The sequence below is a fragment of the Arachis stenosperma genome, chromosome 2 (assembly GCF_014773155.1).
Source record: "Arachis stenosperma cultivar V10309 chromosome 2, arast.V10309.gnm1.PFL2, whole genome shotgun sequence".
Classification (NCBI taxonomy): domain Eukaryota; kingdom Viridiplantae; phylum Streptophyta; class Magnoliopsida; order Fabales; family Fabaceae; genus Arachis; species Arachis stenosperma.
This window is the reverse complement of record NC_080378.1, coordinates 478,842-506,643: the sequence shown is the minus strand read 5'-3', so window position 1 is coordinate 506,643 and position 27,802 is coordinate 478,842. Positions and strand designations below refer to the sequence as shown.

At 33.6% G+C, this 27,802-nt stretch overlaps 2 protein-coding genes across 3 annotated transcripts; one reads left to right on the top strand and one right to left on the bottom strand.

The window, feature by feature from the left end:
• The first annotated feature begins 12,604 nt into the window (after positions 1-12,604).
• On the top strand, positions 12,605-16,271 carry LOC130961144 (exopolygalacturonase-like). Its single transcript, XM_057886856.1, has 4 exons — positions 12,605-12,739; positions 13,441-13,752; positions 14,977-15,498; positions 16,041-16,271. Exons 1-4 carry the CDS (start codon positions 12,605-12,607, stop codon positions 16,269-16,271), a joined length of 1,200 nt encoding a protein of 399 aa, XP_057742839.1.
• A 202-nt stretch (positions 16,272-16,473) lies between these two features.
• Positions 16,474-19,704, bottom strand: LOC130960483 (F-box/kelch-repeat protein SKIP4). 2 transcript variants are annotated; one of them, XM_057885889.1, is made up of 3 exons: positions 19,289-19,442; positions 17,595-18,107; positions 16,474-17,258 (listed from the first exon to the last, which is right to left on the bottom strand). In XM_057885889.1, exons 2-3 carry the CDS (start codon positions 18,077-18,079, stop codon positions 16,658-16,660), a joined length of 1,086 nt encoding a protein of 361 aa, XP_057741872.1. In that variant the 5' UTR covers positions 18,080-18,107; positions 19,289-19,442; the 3' UTR covers positions 16,474-16,657. The 2 variants fall into 2 exon arrangements, with proteins under 2 accessions (XP_057741872.1, XP_057741873.1); XM_057885890.1 differs by lacking the exon at positions 19,289-19,442 and adding an exon at positions 19,497-19,704 and having other exon boundaries at positions 16,475-17,258.
• Positions 19,705-27,802: the final 8,098 nt, after the last annotated feature.

Sequence of the window (27,802 nt, the reverse complement as noted above, 5' to 3'; positions counted from 1 at the left end):
CTGGACAGGGAACAAGAAAGTAGAATAAACTATAAAGTAATATAAATTTGAATTTGAAATTTTTTTTGTTTTTTTACGGTATCCTCCACACAGGTCAAAGGACTAATCCTGTCGTTCGTTGGTTAATAAATTGTTGTATGTATAAAGTGAAATTCGAACCCACAACACTTGTTTAAACGGATTAGTGAACTAATCACTAAATTAATCAAACTTGGTTATTTGAATATTTTTATCGGAAAAGCTCTGCATACAAGCCATTAGGGCTTGTATTCATTAAACAAATACGCGCTGCTCCACGTACATTGATTACACGCGCTATATAACATCCCGCGTATATTTAACTACCAAATTTAAAATATTTGTTTCCTTCTTCGTTTTCGATATTTTGAGATTTGGTTGTTCTTCTTCTCGCGCGCCTTCCCTCCTTCTTCTCCATCGTTCTTTTCCTGTCCTTTTCTCACTAGTATGTTCTTCGTTTACGTTACCTTTTTCTCTCTCTGCAACTCGACTTTCGTTTTCTATTTTGATTTGTTGTTTTCTGAAATCAAAGTTTGAACTCGTTTTGAAGATAATGGATCATTCAACCTCTGATTGTCAGCTGAATCCAGGCGAAGTGGATTATGAATTTGAATTTAACGAATTTTCTGAGGTTTGATTTTTCTTTCAGTAATTTGTATAGCATTGTGTAGTTGAAAAATTGCTGAACATTGACTGTGAAAGTAACACGTTAACATGAATCTGTCCATTCAATGTATTAGTTGTGATTAATTACCTGGAATTTATAGCAGACGCTCGGGTGTAGATCAATTCTTCTTTGGGTGTATTTTAGCTAGAAGTGTGGGTGTATCTACACTTTACTGGTTTTTTGTTATTTTAATTGAGTTGTTGTTGTTCAGGTGTATTATATCAGACATGATTGGGTGTGTTTTTAGTTTTTGACATGGTGTATTCTGCAGCCTGAGTATTTACAGTTTATGGCTTTAAAGGTCATTCTATAGTTGAGTTGTTGCGGTTCGGGTGAATCATATTAGACATGATTGAGTGTATTTGAATGATATCTATGGGTGTATTCACAGTTCTGACACGGTGTATTTTGCAGCCTCTTTCGGTTGTTGATGACGAGCTTGTTCCGAAGGTCGAAATGACCTTTACCACCCTTGAAGATGCTGGAAAATTTTACAGGAACTACGCCAAGGCTGCAGATTTCTCTACAAGAGTTCGGTGCACAAATAGGAAGGGAAACGAGATTAAGAATCAACTGATTACATGTAGCAGAGAGGGAAAATGGAGATCTAAAATATCTCCGACCGAGAAGACCAATCCGATAGCCGGTTTAAACTGTCCTGCAAGAATTTATATACACACATTGAAGGATGTCGGTGCTTGGATCATTTCAAAGGTTGTGCTGGATCATTCACACCCCTGCTGTCCAAGCAAAGCAGAGATGCTCAAATAGCACAGGGAACTAACCATGTCCATTCGTCGTACGATAGAGAATAACGAGGAGGCCGGTATCAGACCAAGCAAAACCTACCAATCATTTGTTGCCGCTGCCGGGGGTCACCGCGAGTTAAATTTTATCGAAAAGGACGTGAGGAATTACATTATCAGGGAAGTGCGGAATGTTTCCGAACAAGAAGATGCAAAGGAATTCGGAAAATATTTCTTAAGAATGAAAGAGAAGAATCTGAATTTCTATTTTGAGCTCGAACTCGAGGAGGATCAATCGATTAAGCTGGCTTTTTGGGCCGATGCAAGAAGCAGAGCCGCCTTTGAGTATTTCGGAGACGTCATTTCATTCGACACCACCTACAATACAAACAGGTAACAAACTGTCCCTGTTTATGATGCTAAATTAATTTATTTTTACGAATCCGCAGCAGAGGTGTATATTGGCTGTCTCATTGGGTGTATTCGAAGCATTTGTTGGGGTGTACCTAATGATTTTGCATTCTAGACCATGGTAATTTGTTTCAGGTATAATTTGGTCTATGGTTCTTTTGTCGGGGTGAATCACCACGGTCAGTCAACACTTCTCAGATGCTCTTTGATGAAGAACGAAGAAATTGAATCATTCAAATGGTTATTTCAATGCTGGCTTCGTTGCATGGGAGGAAACGCTCCAAAAGGGTTTCTCACCGATCAGTGCGCATCAATGAAAAGGGCTTTAGAGGCCTGTATGCCAACAACAGTTCACCGCTGGTGTATTTGGCACATCATGAAGAAGATTCCAAGCAAATTAAACGGGTACAAGGGACATGCCGATATCGAACAAGAAATGAGCCATGTTGTTTGGAACTCTCATAGCAAAGACTCATTCGATAGGAATTGGAACGATTTTCTGCTGAATTTTGGTCTTGCGGACAACAAGTGGCTTTCAGGTAATGTGTTTTTAAAATCTGCATCAGAGGTGTAAATTGTATGTTCTCTCGGGTGTATTTTACAGTCTGTGTTTGGGTGTATTATGCAGATCTGTACGAAGACCGTCACATATGGGTTCCTATCTATCTGGATCACCACTTCTGGGCAGGGATGAGAAGCACACAAAGGAGCGAGAGCATGCATTCATTTTTTAACAAGTACATCACCCGGAACAGCTCGCTTATTCAGTTCGTCAAGCAATACGATAATTGCCTCGGAAGCAGGGAGCAAGCTGAGAGAGAATCAGATGCTGCAGATTTTCATACGGTCATACCGTGTGCAACCAAATCCTCCATTGAAACTCAGTTTCAAGATGCATACACTCATGCAAAGTTTAGGGAAGTCCAAGCGCAATTCAGAGGAAAGGCGAATTGCATCACCAGATTAAAGAATTCCGCTCTAGGCTATTCAATATACGAAGTCGGAGAACAAGTTTCCAGCTTAATATTCAACAAGTTCGTAGTTACCTACGACTTAGTTGCAGCCGAGGTAAAATGCCAATGCTTATTATTCGAGTCGAGAGGGATACTGTGCCGTCACGCACTAAGCGTGTTAAGCTTCGAACAAGTAAGCCAAGTGTCTCCTAGATATATACTGGAACGATGGAGCAAGAAGGTAAAGAGGCGACACACACACATCAAGAGCAGCCACGACGAGCCACTAATGGAGCCAAGAAGCAAGAGGTTCGACCAATTGGTTTTTCGTTCGCAAAATATTTGCGAATTTGCCTCCGAATCGGAGGAGCTGACTGCAATTCTACACTGTGCGTACGATAACGTCATGGCCGAGATGGAAGCATTAAAAGCCAAAGGAAGGGGAGATCTTCTTTATCCCACGAAGACGCCAACTTGGAATCCGTTAACGAGCTTCAAAGCCCGCCAAGGATTCGAACAAGAGGACGTCCAAAAAACAGGCTAGGTTTAAAGCTGGAGAAACAGATTGCAAATGCCACAAAAAAGAAGAAGACGAAAGTTTTAAGCGAGGTACAAGGAAATGTTCTTTAAATTTGTGGCGATTGAGTTTATTTTTCTCGTTAATAGTTTAGCTAATGTGTGAGTGTTATATTCAGATAAACGTGTTTGATGCTGCATCAGCGGCGCATTCAAATTCCAACCAATATCAAGGGCACGTTATGAATTATCAGCCCAGGGTACCAGCAGCAGGGGATAACTCGTTGGGTGTATAGTTTTATAGAATATGGGTGTAAAAGCACTGTTTCTTTTGGGTGTATTTTTGTTAATTCACAATTTACATATAGACACATATATAGATACATATAGAACAAAAGCTGTAAAAATTCGCAGGTTATGGGTGTATATTTCATTTGATGTTTTTCTTCATATTTTAGTACATGTAATTCATACATTTTGAATACAGCGCAAATAGTTGGGTGTATATTTTATGCAATCTTGGGTGTATTATTAGACTTGCGTTGGGTGTAACAGTTTATAATTTGCGTTTACCACCTATAATACAGTTTTTGAATACATCACAGACAGTTTACCAGCACATATAGTTTAACTATGGGAAAAAATATACATGGAATAGAAGTTGTTGATAATTGGTAAATATTTACATCATTTGTTTAATTTACAAACTACCCAGCAGTTGGATTATCCAGTTTCTATATCAGCAGAATTAATCTGACAAAACGGACTCAATAATACAGAGGATGGCTTCGATAGCCTTATAGCACTACTCTCTCTAATTGCCCGATCTCTCTGTTTATTCATCTCACTGAATAGTATCTGGGAAGCATACTCCACTCTATAGTGGTCCACCTCCTCCTACAATTAAAAAGTATATTCTGTTTAAACAGCAATATTAATTCAGTAAAGTAATACCGAGTTATATAGCTCTAAAGACAGTTACCTGTGGCCAATTATCCCATTCATACTTCCCCTTTTTGATGTTTTCCGGCTCAATTAACTCAAGCCACTTCATAACGTAGATAGCGCAGTCATAGCTGAAAACGAAGAAAATAAATTACAAATCTCATTTAGGAAAGTTTAATGTTCAGAGTCACAAATTTATACCTTGTTTTTTGGCCTGATATTTTAACATATGATGCTTTAATTTCCTTCTCCTTTTCGCCTTTCTCCAGAGGTTTCCCGCCGGCATATGCTATCAATCTTGAAAATACATATCCCTTAAATACCAAAACAAATCAGTAATACACCCGAATGAATGCACAGGATACACCCAACTGAATATGGAATCTACACCCAACACAACCTTCGAAATAGACCTATCTATTAAAGTAAAGAAGACAGAGGCAACTTACAGTGAATTTATTAATGTCCTTTCCCTCATCGCTTGGAGCTTTTTTGTGTAGCGGGTCAAGTATTTGACATTTCCGCTTTGTTGTATTTATCAGCCATAACCATCAATGTCCCGAGTGGCAAACAGGAGCAAAAATCTGAAGGATTTCCACATTTCAACAGTGTGTTATTTTATTTGGCATATAAGTAAGTAAGCGTACTAACAAATTTAGCAAACGAAAACTTACATATGGATGCGAACTTAATTTTTTTCTATCTATGAAGTGAATGAAACTCGAAAACACCTAAAAACCCTAAAAACATTAGAAAAATCTACAAAACCATATAGAAAACACTAAAAATCTTAAAAAATCCTAGAAAGCCCTAAAAAACTCTAAAAATCCTAAAAACGATAAAAAAAACCTAGAAAACGCTAAAAAAATCCTAAAAACTCTAGAAAATCCAAAAAAAAAATCCTAGAAAACCCTAAAAACCTTAAAAACCCCAAAAAATCCTAGAATATCCTAGAAAACCCTAAAAAACCATAAAAATCCTAAAAGACCCTAGAAAATCCAAAAAACCCCTGAAAACCCTAAAAATGCTAGAAAACCTAAAAAACCCTACAAAACTCTAAAAAAATTCTAAAAACCTAGAAAACATAAAAAACCCTAAAACTCTAGAAAACTCTAAAAAACCCTAAATTATATGCCGAAATCAATTTTACATTAATAAACATTGCAGTTTACTTTGGTGTAAAAACATTAATGTTAGTCTAATATTACCTGAGATTCTATATCACTTTTTGCCTGGAGGGATGCAAGGTGCGTTCTGATCAAAATGTATTCTCCTTGGCCAATCAGAGTGCAAATCTCCTCATACTCGTTAGTATTGCCATCTGCGTCTTCCTTCAGTCTCGTCCCCCAGATGTAGCACTTTTGTTTCATATCATCTGGAATTTGATTTATTCCCCCTGGAGTTTCAAACTTTGCAGAACTTTCTCCCCCAGTCTCCCTCTGAATTTGTGGACTTTCGTTTTTTCCCTTCGCCGCATTGCTTGCTAATTTTTGGACCAAATTGTCTAATTGTTCTAGCATACTTGCAGTTTCTGGAGATTTTTCCCTTTCTGTCTCCTGCATTGACGCCCCCTACTGGCTTGAATCAGTCAATCCAAGGCTGAATGATGGCATCCCTGAATCTGTTTTAGGAACATAGGTTGCTGTCCGTGCCATCATCAACAGCGCAGCAGCGTCTTCTGCGGCTGGATGACTGCGTCATGATGTATAAGAATAAGAGTAAGAATAATAATATACGGATGATAAGCAAAGATTGATTTTAGTCTGATGAACTTACATCTTAGTTGGAGCTGGGGGAAGCGTGGGTGTGGTTTTTTGAAGTTGTTTGGGGGATTCAGGAGTGCTGCACAGTTACACAAAATTAATCATGGCGTAAAAAAAAATTGATCAGGAACAATATACACCCAAACTGTTAGCCAATGTACACCCAAACCCTAAACAAATATACACCCAATACTATTTCTTACGTTTCTCTAGTCCCTTCAATCCGTAGCATAGGGGTTGGTTCGAAATCTGTGTCAGTGGTTGTTTGGGATGCCGGCACAAAAACCTGGATCGGGACTCTAAACAAGAAGAAAAATGAAAGGTTAACAACGTATTTGAAAATAATAAGGTTATAAGGTTGAAATATTCTTGGGAAAACTCACATTGCAAGCGCTTCGGACGGTGTTTGTTCCCTCACAACCATCATATTCGAATCAGTCGGACTCAACCTAAAATACACCCAAAGTAGGTCAAAAAATACACCCGAACAATTCAAAAAGAAGCCAGGCTTTGTTTTTTGAGAACTTACATACTTGCAGTTTTTTCTTTTTTTTTGTTGCCTTTTTTTTTTGAATAAAATAATAAAGGGCTTTTTTTTCTAAAAAAAATATATACAGAATTAGAAGTAGAAGGTATTAGAAGAACAAAAGTAACGGTTATTTGAAAGAGAAATTACATGCTCTGTGACGGCTGGTTTACACTACTCTATTCTGTGCGTCCTTGAGAGGAAGGATCATCACTTCCCAAGTTCACAGCCGGTAGTCTAAACAGATTTCATGTTATTCAGACAAAATAAGATACAGGTTTAAAATACACCCAAATTTATGCACAAGATACAACTAACCGAATGGACAATATAGACCCAACTTAGTAAACAATATACACCCAACTTGATCCACAAAATACACCCAAATTGTTTTACAAAATACATCCAAATCATGATAACAAGATTTTATTAAATAATAAAGCTTCTTACGTTTCAGAGGACACATAGCGACCTTCTGTCGATCGCAGGTCAGCTTGGTTCTCCCTGCGAAACAAGATACAATTATTAGCAAACAAAAGACACCAAAATCTCAAATACACAGCCCAGCAAGACATACCCCTCTGCAGCAGATTTATCAACGTTTTCCCTTAGCCATTCATCGAGTTCGTCACTTGATATTTCATATCTCTCACTACATTCATAAAATAAGATGTTAAGAAAAATAATTACGATGATAGACCATAGTATAGCATACGAGGTACTGTACCCGTCAAAGTATTGATCTTCTTCAGGAGGTGAATCCTCCACAACAACTTTTTTCTTTTTTTGTTGTGTTCTGGGTGGAAAAAAAAAGTACCAATCAGAAATAAAAAATTTATTTTATCACAGAATTTTATCCAAAGAATTGCTTACTTTTTTGGAGTTGTTTTTGTTTTTTTCTTTTTCTTCTCCTTCTCCGCAGGTGATGATTCTTCACTCCTATAAGTTAATAATAGACACTTCAGTTAATACACGAAATCTTTATAATGAAGCCAAAAGAAATGAGTAATAATTTCAGGACATTACTCATCACTTGGTTCAGATTCAGATTCTGAATCAGAATCTGACTCCTCTTGCCTCTGCTTTCTTTTTTTGGAGTCCATTCTGGAAGGCAAACAATCATCATTCAGAACATACTAATAATACACCCAAATGAATTCACGAGATACACCCAATTGAATATACAATATACACCCAACGCAGCAAACGAAACACACCCTGTTTAATAAACTACATACACCCAACGTGATCAAACAAAATACACCAAACTCAAAAAAGAAAATACACCCAAGTGTGGTACTTACTTTTTTCCCTTTTTGCCGGGGTGTTTTCTTCCCGAATCCTCTGAGTCTTCTTGAGCCTCAGACTCAGAGGTAGAAGTGTCACTGTCAGTAGTTTCTGTCTCCGAAGACGATGTTGGACTCGCCTTCCTTTTTTTTGTTTTTTTGATTTCTTGTTTTTTTTTCTTTTTTTCTTTTTTTTTTTCATTTTTTCTCTTGTCTCTGCCATCTTCACAATCCCCTGAAACATGAGATATTTTAGTTAGCAGCATTCAGGTAAATAAAATACACCAACTTATTATGATTACTCACCAAAATTTCCTCTCTTTCTGCAGTCATTCTTTCCACCAACTGCTCCTTAGTCCAGTTGGCAATGCAGGGCTTTGGTGGTCTTTCAGCCCTGTTCTTGCCTTTGTTTTTTGAAAGATGAAAGTAGATTATCATCAGGGCGAAGAGGCAGCCATTAATTGCCTTCTTCTTCTTCTCCTGGTAGTTTGTGATGCCCTTTACCATGAAGGTCAAAATATGCCCCCCAATTTCTCTCCGATATGCCGTCCATCTTAAAATTTGGGGCCAGGTGCACGGGCGATATTTTGTTTATTGTCGTTGGCAAAAAGAACGCCATCTGTATGTAGAGGATGAATATCCTCTTGAACATCAGGCGTTCCTCTTCGTTGCCAACGCCGATTTCCATCATTTCATCGGTAAGACTTTTGAGGGTCTTACCCTGGAATCTTTTATAAATTATTTTGTCATCATCAGAAAGTTTCTTATACTCAACTTTCTCAGGAAATAGATCTCCTACAAAAAGGAAGACAACAAAGTATCCAAGTCGGTTCAGATACACCCAAGCATCAGCTTAAATTCACCCAAGCAACAACTTAATATACACCTATAATTTTAAGCTAGTTACCTGTTGCATTGATGCCAAGCGCATGACCTATTTTTTTTGGGGTTATTTGGAAAGAACCATATCCTGTCTTCAGTTTGTTCTCCCCAAGTTTGAAGTTGTTTGCCAGCTCCCTTAAGAGTTGGTGATCCACCCTTAGTGGTGGGATGTGCATCAAGCCACCAAATCCGAGATCCCTCACAATCGCCTTCTTCTCCTCAGTCATGTTTCTAAACTTATCACTCAGGAGATGTGTGGCACACTTGAGGTCTTTTGTTTGGTTTCTTGCTTCCATTTTCTCTGAAACGAACAATACACCCAAAGATATCAGTAATATACACCCATATATATGAGTCAGATACACCCATTAATAACAATAAGATACACCCATTGATAACAGTAAGATACACCCATATATATGAGTCAGATACACCCAAAGATATCAGTAAGATACACCCATTGATAACAGTGAGATACACCCATAGATATTATTCAGATACACCCAAAGATATCAGCAAGATACACCCATTGATAACAGTGAGATACACCCATAGATATTATTCAGTTACATGCGTATAGATATTAGTCAGATATCACTCAACCATGCTTCAATATCAAGTCACATTACAAGGTTAAGCAGTATACACCCCCCAATCTACGGAATAAACCCCCAAAAATCAACAACAATAGCAGGAGAACTTAGAACAACAACGTAGAACGACGTAGAACTTAGAAGAACGACGTAGAACTTAGAACATTGTAACAAAGAAGCAAGAATAATAGTAAACCCTAGAAGAACGACGTAGAAGAAAAGTAAAATATACAGGAATCTTAATGGACTTACGTTGAGTATTGTTGCTTTGTTTTCTCTTCAGATTCTTCACGGAGAGTTTGATGGTGTTTTGATGGAGGTTTCGAACAACGATTTGTATATTTTGAGCTTTGATTTTCGCTCGAAAATGGGAGGGTTTCCTTGTTTTCAAAGCGCCTTGAGAAGTGGAAGAAGTGGAAGAAGTGGAAGAGTCTGTCATACGTAACCGTTTGAGTGTTGAGCGTGTGATTTTGACGCGCCATGTTATCCTCTTCATGCGCGTGAGTTCTCTTTGGGCTGGGCCAATTTGTATGCTTGTAGACTTGTATGTGTAGCAGGCCCATATTTTTATATAGTTTGAGTCGTTATTTCATTTTATTTTATAGGTTAAGATAGAGGAGATTTCTTTTTTGGTCATAGATAGAGGAGATTTCTTTTTTGGCTTTCTAACCAATTTTGAATCGTATGTTGGGCCTGGACCCGAAAAATCAGGAAATTGTTTGGCTGTTTGGGAGATCTGAAGGTTGTGGTCGGAACATTTTGCTTCTCTCCTTTCAATGGATTTTACTAAGTTTGATTCATTCATATCTTGCTTAGATAGAAAAACATCACAAGTATTCATTCTTTTGATTTGGCTATTAATGTGAGTTTGTGACAATAATATTTTACTCATAAAGGAATATTATGTGGAACAAAAAGAAAACATACAAGTGAATTCATCTTACTTGATATTTTATGATATTTTTAGATGGAAACAATCATATTTTTTTCTCTTAAAAAGAGAAAATTTTCTTTCCCACCTAATAAGTAGTGTTTATTAGAAGTGGCAAACGAGTCAAAACTTATCGGTTTGGTCTGCAAAACTCGTTAAAAAAGATAGGCAAAGTTAGAAATTTAAAATTGTCAAACTTAAAAAGTCCGTCTAACACGCACTGCCTTCTAAGTTATATTTTGGATTATGTGTTACGTTTGATTGATTATAAATTTAGAGATGTTTAATTATATGTGTTAAACAATGTTTGTTTTGCTTTGGACAATGTTGGTTTTATTATTTTGTTTCAAAAAATTTGGTTTATAATTATGTTTATTATATATTTATAATTATAAAGACTTTAATGTTTGTGAATTTAGAAATTATAATTTTTTTAATGTCTTTAGAAATTATAAATTTATTGAAATAATTGTGAAATTATATATATTGTTTAATATTTAATAATTTTTAAAACAAATAAAAAGAGATTTGGCAGGTTTGACCCACCAACCCGCTGTTAAGTGAACTCCGAAGCGGGAGAGAAATTCAATACTGTCTCACTAGGCGGGGTGGGGCAGGCGGGCTTCTCCCTTTGCCATCCTAGTGTTGACGATTATGTTAATAGAATTTAATTTTGATACACTGTTAGTGTAAAATATTTTTATACGTATATCTAATTACGTAATATCATATCAGTAAAAATAATTCTCTTTCACATACACTGCATGAATAATCATTTAAAAAAATGGATGTAATTATACGACTGTGTAAAACTTTTACATTATTAGTGCATCAAAATTAAACTCTATATTCATATATATGAGACAAAAAATTCATCTTTGATTTAATTTAAATTTGTCAAAATAGTATTTGAACATGATTTTGTGCGTGTATATATATATATTAGAGTTTCTTAAAATCACGGTTAGGACTTAAGGTTAAGGAGATAACAATAAAAATAAATAATATTATATAATTAATAAATATTATTATTTTAAATCAATAATAATTTATATTTATATTTTTTAAAATTTATATATATAAGTTAATAAATAAATTTATTAAAAATAATTTAATATTTATACTTGTCAAATGATGAACAAAATTATTAACTATTTCCAAAAGTTTCTCAATAAAAATTATTTTATTTATCCGATGCCTTCAATCTCTTGATAACTGAAAAAGTTTATTTTTCTAGTTTGATCTTTTGTGGATACTTTTGATCAGACAGTGAGGTTTGACTTCATCAGCAATGGTAAAATCCAAGGTTTGAAATCAATTAACCATAAAATTTTTAACATTTTATCTCTTGACACTTGTTTTTATGTAATTATCAGTAATATTTATTTATTATTATATACTGATGTATCCTCAATTACTTGAATTTGAATCACTCATTGACCACAAAGTCAATATAATGAATGAATATTGTGAAATTAAAACTTATTTAGTGTTTGAAAGGCTTAGTTATTAGTTGGCTCATGGATATATTTCAAGGGAAGGCATGCAAACTTATGAATAAAATCAGTATATTATTCTTTGAATCTAAGAGAAAGAGAGATGATTTTTTTATTTTTTTTATTTTACTCGTTTAAATTTCTTTAGTTACCATTAATCAACATATATTTAATTTGATGAATATTTAAATTGCTCCTTTATATTATTAATATATTAGATTGGAAATGATTCGATATTAATGTACTTTAGAGCCATTAAAAACATATAGAGTTGACTAATTAGAAGTTAACATTTTCTTTTATATATATATTATTACTAAGAAAATCAAATAAAGTATACTATATATATATATATATATATATATATATATATATATATATATATAAATGTATTACTAAATAACATTTAATTAATAAAGAAAAGAATAGTTGAATGGTATAATTTTTAACATTTTATAGACTAACGGTATATATAATTGATAAAATTTTGAATACGAAAATATTATGAAAAAAGAAAAAGATAAGCTAAGGTAGTCAACAGTAATAATAAAAACAAAGATAATATCGTATATAACATATTAATCATATTGCATTACTATTAAATAATTTGAAGGTAACTACTATAAAAGTAAACAAATAAATATGTTTTGTTAATAAAAAAAAAAACAACCTTCTACTATCCTAATTTTTTTGAATTTTAAAACTAAAAATACAAATAATTGACTTAAGTTGACTTATATTATATTTAGTTCCGACTTTTTCTAAAACTATTCCCTTAATTAGCATTAAAAGAATCAAATCCTCAATTAATTATATATATGCAAACTCTAACTATTCACAATTTCACACACACACCCAAAAAAAAAAAAAAATGGAGGATATGATAAGATGGATGCTTCTCATATTATTCTCACTTATTTTTATTGCAGAAGCACGTCGCGAAAGCAAGGTTTTCAATGTTAAAAGCTATGGAGCAGTTGCTAATGGCAATACTGATAATAGTGTGGTAATTAAGAAACCATTGTTCACTTCTTCCTCTCTTAGCTTTTATTTTATTTGTTCTTGATCTCTTATATATTATCTCCTTTATTCCAATATTAAGATAATATTCAATTTGCCCCCTGAATTTGCACATTCAATTTAGTATCTAAAATTTTAATTGTCTTTATTTAGTTTTCAAACTTTGTGAACATAATTCATATTAGTTGTTGAAACAATTTTCAACGTATAAACGTTAACGGAACACTGTCATGAACAGTCGGATGCCACACTAAATTTGGTAAAATGATGTCATTTTAGTTTTGGCACTCAAATAACCCAAAAACAACATCGTCAATGTTGTTTATTAAAATTTTATCTAACAAAATAAGTGATATGATGCCATTTTTGAGCTATTTAAATGCCAAAACAAAAACTGTATCATTTTACAAGTTTTAACGTGACACTCCATTATTGTTTTTATACTAAAAATTGTCTCATGGACTAATATGAGACACGTTTATAAATTTTGGGGATTAAATAGAGACAATTGAAATCTCAAGGACTAAATTGAGACTCACGTATAAATTTAGAGACCAAATTGAGTATTAACTCTCCAATATTCTAAAGTTAGAAAAAAAAGTTTTTGGATATACACATATAAATCTTATTTTATTTTGTTTAGGTTGTATAATTTTTATTTATTTATTTATTTATATACATATGTAGGCATTTTTGAAAGCATGGAATGATGCATGCAATTGGAATGGAAAGGCACAAGTATTTATTCCAAAAGGAACATATATGCTGAATTCAATTGTGTTCAAAGGGCCATGCAAGGCTTTTAGGATGGGTTTTGTTATAAAAGGGATTTTGAAGGCACCACCATATCCATCTTTATTCAACACTGATAAATGGATTGGTTTTTTGTATGTTAACAAACTCACATTGAGTGGTGGTGGCACATTGGATGGTCAAGGAGCTTCTTCATGGCCTCACCATAATTGCAACAAGAATCCACATTGCCCAACTCTTCCTATAGTATGTATATAACTTTTTTTTAATTATTATTATTATTCTTAATATTTTATTTCTGGGTGAAAACTTCACGTAAAGTCAAATCAGTCAAATCATCTAACGGCCCTCAGTTATCAACTTCATGTGAAGTCGACTGTACCTGAGTTTCCACCTTATTTCTGTCACCTTTCAATGTATTTATCAAGTTTAATTTGATTCATTCATATATCTTTCTTAGATAGGAAAACATCACAAGTATTCATCATTCTTTTGATTTGGCTTTTAATGTGAGTTTATGACACAATTATATTTTCCGGCTTTAATTTGATGAATACATTAACCAATTACTGTTCACTAAGGAATAATTTGTGGAACGGAAGGAAAACACACAAGTGAATTCTTCTCATTTAATATTTTATGACATTTTTGGATGGAAACAAACAATCATATCTTTTTTTGCTTAAAAGAGAAAATTCTCTTTCCCACCTAATACATAGTGTTTAGGATTATGTTCATATATGATACATAAAATTCATCTTTGATTTAATTTAAATCTGTTAAAATGGTACTTGAATTTTGAACATGATTTTGTGTGTGTATATATTAGGGTTTCTTAAAATCACAGTTAGAACTTGAGGTTAAGAGATAAAAATAAAGAGTTATGCTACGTGTACACTAAAATCAGTCATCAAATTCAGCCACCAATATAAAATACATGCTGGAATATAAATATACATTGAAAATAAATTAAACAACACATGTATTTATACACAAATATATTGGTAGCTAATTTTAGTGGCTGATTTTTTGATGTGCAAATAGTATTTTTGTAATAGAAATGAACAATGTTATATGATCAATAAATATTATTATTTTGGATCAATATTTGATCAGCAATAATTTATGCCTATATTTATAGAAATTTATACACAAAAAAATATAATTTGCACTTATATTTATCAGAATTTGTACGTATAAATTAGTAAATATATTTGTTGAAAATAATTTAGTATTTATACTTGTCAAATAATGGCCAAAATTACTAACGGATAGCCTCCAAAAGTTTCTCAATAAAAATTATTTTATTTATCTGATGCCTTCAATATCTTGATAAGTGAAAAAATTTATTTTTTCTAATTTGATCTTTTTCAAACCGGTTTATGAAATTGTTGTTAGCAAAAATGTTATATTTTATAATGATAATGACATTGTACTTCTCTTTTCACTTTTGTGGATACTTTTGATCAGACAGTGAGGTTTGACTTCATCAACAATGGTAAAATCCATGACTTGAAATCAATTAACCCTAAAGGTGGACACTTTATGATATTTGGAAGTGAAAATGTGAAATTGGAAAGGCTAAAGATATCAGCACCTGGGGATAGCCCTAACACTGATGGCATCAAAATTGGTGAATCCAATAATATAAACATCACAAGTGCTACTATAGCCACTGGTGATGATTGCATTGCTATGATTTCTGGTGCTAAGAACATTAGCATCTTTGGTGTTCATTGTGGCCCTGGTCATGGAATTAGTGTTGGAAGCCTTGGAAAAAATGATGGAGAAAAAGATGTTCAAAACATTGTTGTGAAGAATTGCACATTTAATGGTACTAGTAATGGCCTTAGAATCAAAACTTGGGCTGCTTCTTTGAGTAAACCTCTTAGGGCTTCTAATTTTCTCTTTCAAGACATTTTCATGGATAAAGTTTTTAGTCCCATTATCATTGATCAAGCTTATTGTCCAAGTCATGGTTGTAGCAATCAGGTTAGTACCTCTTAACATCTTTTCTTTTTTCTTTTTTTTTTTTATATGGAAATTATCATCATATTATTAGGAATATGAAGAATCTTGTTTAAGGAATTGTGGTTATAAAAACGGAGTGAAAACTCATGTACAGTCGACTTCACGTGAAGTTGATAGATGAGAACCGTTAAATGAAAATTTAGTCAAATCACTTAAATCAGTCATATCATCTAACGACTCTCAGTTATCAACTTCACGTGAAGTCGACTGCAACTGAGTTTGTACCATAAAAACGGATCCAAGTTATGTGGTTTTGTAGCATGTCTAAACCAAATTGTGATTACCTCATAGAATTTGATTTTTTTAGCTTTTGCACAAGTAAACAGGTGCAATCAACATGCTCTATTGATATTAAGCATATAAGAGAGGATTAATCAGCAAACTATTATAGTGGCACAAAATAAAACTATATAGTCTTAATAAGCCTCTTGTTAACTAAGCTTATATTGAAGCATTTGATTGTTGTAAAACTGAGGCTAAGATTTTATTTTTGTCTTTTTAAGGTGGCTTCAAGTGTTCAAATCAGTGATGTGACATACAAGAACATTAAAGGAAGTGGAAGTTCTGAGATTGGAATAGAATTGAATTGCAGCAAAAGGAAGCCATGCCAGAACATAACAAGGGTGGACATAAATTTGCGGCCTTATGGTGGCAAAGGACAACTCAAGTCTTTGTCTTCATTTGTCAATGGTGCTTGTTATGGCCAACAGATTCCTCCATCTTGTATTGGTTAAAATAATAATAATAATAATTGCACTGATTATCTTTGGTTTTTCTTCCTTGTTATGTTGATGGAAACATTTATTCTTGGTTCTTGAGTAGAAAGTGTATCAATTACAATTGGCTCGTTTGTTTAAATTTTTTACAACAGAAAGTTATTTTTTAACATGAGTGATTTGTCTGTATTTCAAAAAAAAAAAAATGATACAATTTTAATGAAGCAGATAAAAGCATACTCTATAATACATACATCTTTTTTGTTACAACATGCAATGTTGTTCAACAAAGGTACACACTTGAATACAAACACATACATTCAGAATTATGCACCATTAATACATGTGCTTTACTTTAACTTCACTAACAATGATTAACTGTTGAAAAGAATCTCATTCTTTCTTCATATTGCCAAGCATTTACAGCTAATTACATTGGAAGCAGACATTAATTTTGGAATGGAAGAACCAATCATAACCCTCTTTCCAATATTTCCCAAATCACCAACATCAACAACCACAGTGCTAAGTCCTCTGCCAACAACGAAGATGGTCTTACCGACTGCAACAACCCGGCACGGAGGCCTTGTAAGCAGCGGCGAAAATCTTCCAACGGGCAACCATTCCTGCCTCTCCTTATGCCACATCATTAATCGCGTTCCTGAACTCTCATCCAAAACATAAAGGACTCCATCAACAACAACTGCAGGACCGCTCCATCCTGATACCAGCTCAGTATCAGCATGCTGCCATGTGCCATTTGACGGATCATATACAACGCCATACACGCGGTGAGTTACCGGAGATTTGCCGCACCGGATGTATATCTTCCCATCCATCACTACAGAATCTTCTATTTCGGGAACAATATTGGGATCTCTATGAGATATCCAAGTATTTGTGCAAGGGTCAAAAGTATCCCAAGAATGAGGATCACTTGAATTTGAACCTATTCCTCCAATGGCATATAACTTCTCACCTAAAACTTCAGAAGCAAAGTAGCACCTGAAAAAGTTTTTTTTTTTTTTTTAGGTAAAATAACAAAGTGAATTATTTTTCCATGATAGGTGGGGTTAAAAGTAAGATGGATAAAGACATAATGTAAATTTCAAATTTGTAACTTACAAACATATTAAGTTCTTACTTTCAACATATATATGATACCAATATTGTGGTTTTGTTATTGTGTTTTGGTATTGAAAATTCCCCAAAAGTAATTATGATATTCTCCCTAATATATACTACTTCATGCTACCAATGCTGATTATCTTATTTTGTAAAATATCGACTTTCTTAGCTTTCAAAAAAGGATAGACATGAATACATGATCAGAATTTATACCTAGCAGTTGACAAGGAAGCAGCTTCAACCCAAGTGTTTGTGGAAGCATCATAAGAATAGGCCTCATCAGTAGCATCTTCAGACCACCCACAACCTCCAAATAAGAATAGTTTATTTCCTAAAGCTTCAAATCCCATGCCTTTTCTCTTCAACATGCGAGGCGGAAGCCCCGGAATAAGCTTCCAAGATCTTCTTGATGAGTTTGGATCCAAAACATAGCAGCAAATCTGATCTTCTAATTCACCCCTGCACAAAGCATAGATCCAGGTCTCATCAAGTTTGTGCTTTCGGCGATATTGATACCACTCTTCACTGCAAACTAAGTCCCTCCATCTCTTTGAGACACACTTCAGGACTGAATGATGTTTTCTAGGAATTCGTGCCAAGCAGCAAAGAGATATGTCATCTGGAAGACCAGCAATGAGCGTTGAAGTAGTGGCTTCTGCTTCATTGGCATCAGTTAATGATTCTTTACTATCATCCATATGCTCCACTGGAATTAATGCAGAGGACCTGAAAAGAAAGGAAAATGTCAATAAAGCCACAATTCAAATCTTAAGTTCATTTGCTCGGTATCTCTTCAACTTCAACTAATTTGAGGGTATATTACTAAATACAACAAAAATCTTTTCAATATGATTCTGAACTGAAACTTAAGTCAAGGGGTGAAGTCCTAAAGACAAATTCAAATACATATTCAAGAGCAACCAGGTTCATACACTTTAAAGGATTGACATTCACAATAAGAACAGGTCACAATCATATCATTAGGCCTTTGACCTCACACAGTCACTCAAACAGCTCAATGTAACCCCAAAGAAACAGCTAGCAAGATGAACTACATGAAAGCCAACTGCACTACATAACATATTGAAGAATGAAAAGAAAGATATTTTGTACCATGTGATCCTATATTATGCGTATCCCCACCATGTTGTCACTATCCACCGCAGAATGTAAATGTATGAGACTTAAAAAAGGTTGGCAAAAGCTGATATTTCCTAATCACGTTCAAGATGAATAGCTAATCCCCCATTTCACAGGCATCATAAGTAATAGTTAAAATGGACAACGATGCGGCCAATACCATAGAAACAAACTTCTTTTATCAAAGGTATATCACAATACACTTTAACTTCAAGCAAAATATTATCATCCAATATAAGTAGGATAAGAGAACAACAAATTGCCAGGCTATATGTATATACCATGTGTAAACTTAGGCATGGTTAAGGAAAAGGGTAAGCCATCAAAGTACAATCACATGCTTAATCTTTTTCAGCGTTTCAAAATCTAATTCCTATGTAACAACTATGGCCCTAAATAGCCCAAAGTAGTACCAATTTATAGCAATGGAATTAGTTACTGAAGGAATTAGTATAAATAGGATAATAGGAACTAGGAAGTGAATTAGAGGATAGTTGAACTCTCTTCTCCTGGTTAATCTTCTTTCAATTTGTATAATTCTCCCCCAAATTCCCAATAATCCTACCCTAAATCTTATACTCATTACAATGGTGCTCCCCTTGAGCATCAAAACATTATCCCCCGCAAAAAAAGCCAGCTTTATTAGCAAAAAGGGTCAAAAGGGGAGAAATCAAATTAAAAAACAAAATCAGAAGCAACACATTAAAGCACAGCTAAGAAAAATTCATGCATTTGCAGTTTGCATAGACCATGAATTAATTAGATACCCTGTGCATTGCAATTCTAGATCTGAAATAAAAAAGTTAGCTTCGAGAATTTTCGTTGGTTATTACAGAAAAGTTTCTAACTTGCAAATAAATGCAGAATAATTTGTGAGATGTAAATCGAGTACCATACGAGCTAAATATTAAAAATTGAAAAAATAAGAACGAAACTGTGGGGAGAGAAGAATGGTAGGTGTGAAGATGAACTCACCGGAAGGGAGCTAGGGATTCGTCTCAGAAAAGTGCATAACAAAAACACGACAACAATTTCCACGCAAGCAATTCCGAGAGACATTTATAGTTTCTTACTTTCTTCAACCACCATAGATTGGATAATTGGAAGTTTCTTACTTTTTTTTTTTTTTAAGCAGAGAAAGAAACTATAAATAAATAAACTAAAATGTTTGGCTGATTTTCTTTGGTTAAATAAATAATAACAATCTATAATTGGGTGTAGCTTGCATATAAATACGTTAAGTATTAAAGTCAAACAAAAATACTCTAAATTTTCTCTCTTACACAAAAATACTCTAAATACTCTAAAAATACTCTCAAATGGAGTGTGTAATATGCACACATTCTTTTTTTCTTCATTGTATTAAACTATTTTCTACCATCAGAAGTAAGGCAAAGGCTATGGTATGGAGCACTGAGAATATCTAGAGGTATGGACGCCATGTGTATGCACGTATTGAACGACACCTGTGGTGATAGATATCAGTGCTCCTGACACAACATGAAAAGACAGAGACTTTTGCAGACGTGGGCCATGAGGGGGTTCAGATAATTAGTTATTAAGTATGCTGGTAATGGAATAATAATGCTAAACAAATTTTTGGAAGAACATAGATGGTGGGCAGTCGAATTTTCGGCAGAGCAGGGCTTTGCTAGTTGGGTCTTATTTTTTTGTGAATGATTATTGTGTTGGCCTTTATTTTAAATGAGATAGTAGCCCAATTTCAGATCCATAACCAAAGAACAATTTCAGATCCATCAGAGTCATGGTGATGAGAATCATTGAACCGGGTGGTTTGACCGGGTCGGTAAAAAAAAAGAAAGATACAGATCCAAGTCATTCCCAAGTAACGCCCCTTGTGACCCAAACCCACCCTTCTCCCAAACATTCATTCATTCATGAAATGGAGAACGAAAAATCAAAGAAGCCCTAGCCGCCTAGCCTTCCGGCAAGCCCTCCGTCTTCGCCGCCAATCCCAGGTAGTCAGCCCCGCCCCCCATCGCATGTCATCGTTACCGTCGCGTGTTCCTCCATCGTCGCCGCCAAAACCAGCCTCTCCAGCGTCACCGCGTATCTCAGTAACTCGGCAGAACCTCTTCGGCTCTTAATCTACGCCGGCTTCTCGGCACCGACCCAGGTTAGTGGCTGCTTGTCTCCATCTTCCCGGAGGGTTTGGTCTTCCTCTCAATCTATTGTTGCATTTGTCTTCAAGTCTGCTTCAGTGTTGCTTTGCATGTTGGTTCCGAAGTTTGGATGTTGAATTCCTCTTCTTTGGTCTTGCGTCTCGGTTTGAAGTTTGATTCTGTCTTGTATTTGGCAATTTGGATGTATGGTTCTGAATCTTCTGTTACGCTGCGGAAATTTGTGTGTATGGTTGCTAATGGTTGGAACTTATCCTGTTAGGCAGAACTTATTATGTATGGTTGCTAATGGTAGAAACTTAGCTAATGGTGGAAATTTGTATATTGTTGAAGGCTTTAGGCCGAATTAGAATATCTCTGAAGTCTGATGTAGTGATTTGTGATTTTGGAATATCTCTAATTAGTTGGTTATGGATTTGTGTATTGAATATGAAATTTGCGATAAATGATAACTGATTTGTCCTGCTGCTGTTGCGTTTTTTTTTCTCATTAAACTTGTTAGCATTGAAGTGTCCTGTTTTCCCTCAAAATAATTTTGGTTCACGAGTTCCCAACGTGAATGTTAGGAGTCCAGTTGACGATGCCTGGTACTGTTTAGGGTTCTGGACGAGTCCTGTTCCTGCCGGTGGACAGCTGGAGGAGTCTGAAGATTTTTTTCGCAGACTATTGTGGACACTTCAACCGTGTATCGTGGCATTCCGTCATTGCAACCCCAGTGAACGCGCCTGAGGCTCTTGACGGAGGATGGTTACCTCCGTCTGCATACCGGGCATTCTGCAGTCGATATGTAGCGGCAAATTTCCCCCTAAACTTCGAGCACAAAAACGGAAGGATGCTACTTGTGAATGAGGCGTACGCTAAGACCGAGGTCGAGTTCCGTTACTGGTTTGATATTCGGAGGTCTGAAGACCCGAGGGTGTGTGACAATTCGAACCGGATTGAGTATTCGTTGTGGACACAGCATTGTGATGGGGCCGTAGATTTGGACAGATGACGACGAATGTATCTGAGTGTGTGAACTGAATCATCAACGGTGTCAGGAACCCACCTGTGTGCTCGCTAGTGAAGGCATCGCACGGAAGGTTGGTAGAGTTATTTGTTCGCAAAGGGAGAGAGGCTGAGTCACAACTAGATTCCGGGCAACAATTTAGACAGCACTGGGTGAAGTGTATATATTACAACTTCAATACGGCTAGGTGCTTCACCGTGACTTCGTACGTCGGGGATAAATTTGAGTACACCGTCGCAGAGACAACTCCGACTGGTTCTTTCGCACTGGGTAGCTACAGAGTCTCGCTTGCAGCTAAGACATGTGACTGGGGATACTTCCATTTACTTCGTTTCCCGTGTCCACACGCACTGGCATGTTGTGCATACTCACGGCTTACATGGGAGCCTTACGTCCACCAGGTGTATCGTCTTAGTTCGGCCTGCAGTGTGGATGGGATGGGTTTCACACCTCCCACTCCGGAGGGATTTTGACCTCCTTTGGACGGGCCGACTGTCGTCGCATACCCGAATAAGAGGCTTGCGAGAGACGCTCGTCACAGGTCCACTGGGATGCGGACCAACATGGACGCGGTAAATACGAACAGGCCAAAGAGATGTGGGCTTTGTCCGCACCCCGGCCACACACGTTTCTGTTGCCCACAGATTACTAGGAGCAAGGCACACACGGGATCATGCTTAGGTGTATTACTAGCTTCGGTAATTTTGTTATTTAAATATCGCGTTTAGACTCCACCATTATTAGTTGTCTTACTTGTAGTTCGTACGTGATAGAATTTGTTAATGTTACTGCGATGTACTGTGAAGGGGGTCTTAATTAATGAATATGTTTTGTTTCTGGAAGATTTAGACTAAATGTATGTTGAACGCACACCGGAATAAAAAACTCCACGAGTTAAATTAAGACGTGGTGCGGAGAAAATGCTATTAACAGAAATCAGTGCTTGGAACGAATTATGAGTAATTCGAACCGGCTTAGTTCGAGTTACTTGGTGAGTCTTTCTTCAGTGTAATTCGAACCAATTGAGTTCGAATTATGCTCCTGGTAGGTCAAACCAGAGATGGTCGAATTATGTACATGACGTGCTGCTTCATAATTCGAATTAAGTTGGTTCGAATTATATGTTAGGGTAGTTCAGATCAAACTAGTTCGAATTACGTAAAAACGCGATTTAGCTGATTCGTGATGTTATTTTCGGTGTGGCTTATTCACGTAATTTTGGACCTCCCTTGACTTAAATGTGTTTTTTGCCAATTTTTTGTCAGACAAGCATATATTTTTCGGAAAGTTATACATTTTAATTTATTTAAATTAATGACAATTAAATGCACAAACAAATACTAATTAATAAAGAAAAAACATTTCGGTTTTACTAGAGTGCTGAAGAATAGGCGGCGGAGTGAAAGAGTTACGCGTGGGTAGGTTGCTTTGATGATAGCCGACAATTTCTGCAGCGTGGCCATAAAGTGATGGAAATGAACGTTTACTTAAATGTCAATTGGTAACTCTATATAGCTCTCAATAACTCTATGTATCTTCCGATTTTATTGTTTCTCTTTTTAATATTTTTAATTACAAATTTTAATTCAAATACTTACAATTTATGTATTAACATTATTTTTTATTCTCTTTATGACTTTATATATTTTATTTTAATCTCAACTTATTCATCCTTATTATTTTTCTTTTATCTTTTGTTCTGTTATATATGTACCTACATTACGTATATAATTTTAAAATAAATCGATTAATTTACTAATTTAGAATATATTTTTCATTTTTAGAAATAGTAATAAAAAATATTTTAATTATAATACGTAATTAGAGAAAGGCATAAAATCTTGTATCCAACATTATACCGGAATTAAATTAAGAAAATATATAACAAATTTAATTATTTTAAAAAGAAAGAAAAAATTATTATAAAGTAAGTTTTTATTATTTTATATAAATATACTTTCCATATACAGATTTAATTTTTTTTAGTATTTATATGTAGTTCTAATTTCAAATTATAAATATTAGTATATCATTAGACGATAATTTGCTAATTAATTCAGTCTTTTATTGTTAAGTTATAAAAAAATTAGCTAAGATAACAACTTATCTATAATTAATTAAAATATATTAAGTTCAAATTTTAAAAATAGAAAAATATTTTTTTTATAAAGTATATATAATGAATAGATTTTTAACATAAAAAATATTCACTAACTCTTTTTAAATTTTATATCTCCATATGATTGGTAATGTTCAACAAAATTTTTTAATATATATATTTTTCCTCCGCTCCTAAAGTTTTTTAAATTCGTCACTGCTTATTAAACTTAAAACAATTGTCTAATTTGTTACACGAATAAAAAATGAAAATAAAAAATATTTTAAATTTTTAAAATTTAAAACTTGATATAAAAAAATTAGTCAACAAAATATTTACAAAGGAATAAAAAAATGACTGAAAATGGGCTATCTAAAGTTTAGAGACTATTTAAAATGATTGAAGAAGCAACCAAAAAATTTAAATTTTGTTACCCATTTTTTTGTCAACATGTAATATTTGTTGGTCTCCCAAAAGCAGTCCAATAACGTAATCATAATTATTAACTAAGTTAAACAACATCTAATTAAGAGTTCTCTTCCATCACTCTCTGACCACGCTGCGGAAATTATCAATTATCATGAAAGACAACCGACACACGCGTAACTCTTTCGCTGTGCCGCCTATTTTCAGCAGTTCCTGAAAGAATTTTTGTTCAGCACCATAGTATGACCCAAAACATTTAACCTAAACATTGCCTTAACAAATTGAAGTAAAATAAACACTTCTAATTGTCATCATTAACTACATTTACAAATATTTACTTCAAGATTATTACTCAAAAAATTCAGTGTATTCGTATTCTGTATTTTTATTTTTCTATAATTCTATTACAGACTCTCACATATATTAGTGACTTTTAATTTTGGGTCCATTGGTATCACTTCTATTCGGACATATAGAAGAACATCTTCAAGGTTCGGTTAATGTGAATTTCGTGATTAAGATTTGAAAATATTTTTGATAAATGGGCTGAAGTTATTTGGGCTCATTTAGGGTTGTTTATTTTTCATGCTGCATACTAATTGGACGAAAGGAAAAAACTATACTGTATGAAGACATAAGCCATTACAACATAAGGGAGAAGGAAATGACAATATAAAAGTTATTTGATTTAATTTTTACGATACATACATTTAAGGAATAAATTAAAAGAAGATAATTTATTACTTATTTTACTTGAATACAACAAATATAAATTACTTTATTTAAAAATTTACTATTTTCTAATCTTCTATAAATAAAAATGACAAAACAAAATTATAAAAAAAATCTTTTTATCATTTTTCCTATTTTAATTTTATTTTCTTTGCTTTTTCTTATGTATAATTTTATTTTATATTAATTTTGTTTATTTATTAATAAAATATATTCATATTAATTATATCATATAATAATATATTTTTTTCCTATATTAATCGAAGAATTTCAATAGTTATCAACTACATCTAATAGAATGACTGAGAAATGAGAACTACGAGAAGTTAAACCCAGGTTTAAAATGCTGAAACAAGAAAAAGAAAACAGTAAATATATGATTAGAGAAAAATGTATAATAATGACAAAATATACTAGAACTGAAATTTTTTCTCCAACTAATAAAAGTGAGGTGTTAATTCCTCATGAATTTATTTTCTCTGTGGAATGAAATCACTGTTCTATTTTCTAAATTTATTTTAGAAAAATATATCTATTATAATTATATTACAATTAACATTTAACGAATACTGCATGATTATACTAATTTAGAGAAATCTTTTTATTATAATTATATAAAATCAATATTTAATACATTATCAACTAATAAAAGTGAGGTGTCAATTCTTCATGAATTCATTTTTCCTCCAAAATGAAAGCACTATTCTCTCTTCTAGATTTATTTTAGAAAAATATCTTTATTATAATTAAATTACAATATTGCAATTAGCATTTAATGAATAATACATAATGATAATAATTTAGAAAAATAAAATAAAGTCCACTAATTTATCTTTTGACTGCACACGTGTGTAGAATAACTTTTAAGAAGGAGCCATGTATAATAAATGCAGTCGATGATTGTAAAACTGTATACTAACATTGATGTAATATTATTTCAGGTATATATTTTGCAGGCATCAAGGAAAAGTGTTCAGTTATTTTTTAGTAGATTTAAATTATTTATTGTTTGTTAGCGAGTTTTGTGCATTAGAATTCTCTAATAATTTATTATTGATTTTGAGCTAATTTTGATATGTTCTTACTTGACAGTAAAATATATAAAAATTTGTTAGTGAGTCTAACTATTATTAAGTAATTTATGGTCACATTAAGTATATATGTTTGATTTATTGAATAAAGTAAATTACTAAAACCAATTAATAACTATTTTCGAGTTAATATATTTAACAGTAGATTAAGAAAAAGCAAATAATACATAACATGTTATATTTTTATTAATCAAATTATTATAATTAAATTTAATCTTAACAAATAATTTAAAATTATAATTTCAATCTTATCGCGTGGATGGCACGGATTAATACACTTGTTTATATAATAAAATAGAATACATTATTTGCTTCTTAAAATTAATTAAGGATAGCCTTTTAATTCATTTACATCTTAAACAGCATGATCCATAATTCAATATAGCTAAAACAATAAAAAAGCTAAGGTAGAAAACGGAATGCATTTTCTATATGGAGCTCTTATAAGAATTTTTTTTTTAATACCTTCAGTAGCGTTAGCTTTTTGTTGGGATGCTCGTGGGTTTTATTCTCGGTTAACCCAGTATTTTTTTCCCCCTTTCGTAGATCACATCTTTTCAGGCTTTCTTACATTTTATTGGACATCCAAACTCTATCCAGTTATAAAAAAAACAAACTATGTGCATTTTTTTGGTCTATCGCTCAAAAAAGATAAACTACATCATTAAATTAACCACTTCTCTTTGTTTCGGTAATATCATTTGAAGCGAATTCCAACACACTGCATTCGACTGACAGTGTCAGTCCCTTTATCTGCTGAACAATCACAACCTGCTGGCCCCCCTTACATGCGTTGAAAGCATACTCATTCCACGTAGCATCCAGACATATGGATGTCTTTTACTGTCCATACCAGCGTCCGTTGCACCGCGCCCAGCATCCGTTGCAACGGCCCCCAGCCAACGCTGCACCGCACCCTGTCTCCGGTGCAACGGCCACGGCCAACGTTGCATGGCGCCCTGCCTCCGTTGCATTGTGTTTTAAGGGAAGTTTAGGAAACTAAGTATTAAAGAGAGTCTTCATTGTATATAATTCATTTTCATAATATAAAGAACGAAAAAGAAAGTTTACATAAGTCTTGTATACAAAGAATTATAGAATAATATATTTTAATGAAGTGATAATCACAGTATAATAGTATCATGATATACACTGTGATTCTCATTTCATTTTATAATAATAACGAAGCGATGATCATAGTCAAAAGAAGTTGATGGCTCGCATACAATTATTTTTAAGTAAAATTGATAATTAAAAATTAATGTATAATAATTTAGTTAAATTTATTAAAGTATTTAATAATATAAAAATATCAACTTTACACAAAAATAATTATATACGTTCACTCTAAAAAAAAGTATAATTATTTATTCAAAATTGAAAAGAAAGTTATTGATGAGTATAAATAAAGAAAATCTTGTTTCTGCGAAGATTTTTTTTCCCCTAGGTAGGTCTAGTATATATATAATCTTAGAGGATAAAATTGGGACATTGGAGGCTGAAATAAATTCCGACTTCGTTGTATCATATTAAAAAGTTAAATGTTCTTAATGGGTTTCAATTTCTTTTTCTTTTTAATGCTACATTTTACTTTTTTATCCACAATAAAATTTTGTTCTGCACGGTGGCACAAAAAATGGTGACCCAAGTTCAAAATCCAATCATGGTCACATACACAAAAAAAAATAGAACCTGCCCAATAGCCCCAACTTCCCAAAAATAATTAGCACCTAATAATACTTATTAATTTTCCTAGACCGTGCAGTACATCTGCAAATATCTGC

Coding starts and splice junctions, on each gene's coding strand:
- LOC130960483 (XM_057885890.1), bottom strand. CDS start 18,079: ATGGATGATAGTAAAGAATCATTAACTGATGCCAATGAAGCAGAAGCC. Junction 17,259..17,594: donor GCTTCCTTGTCAACTGCTAG/GTATAAATTCTG, acceptor AAACTTTTTCAG/GTGCTACTTTGCTTCTGAAG.
- LOC130961144 (XM_057886856.1), top strand. CDS start 12,605: ATGGAGGATATGATAAGATGGATGCTTCTCATATTATTCTCACTTATT. Junction 12,740..13,440: donor GCAATACTGATAATAGTGTG/GTAATTAAGAAA, acceptor ATACATATGTAG/GCATTTTTGAAAGCATGGAA. Junction 13,753..14,976: donor ATTGCCCAACTCTTCCTATA/GTATGTATATAA, acceptor ACTTTTGATCAG/ACAGTGAGGTTTGACTTCAT.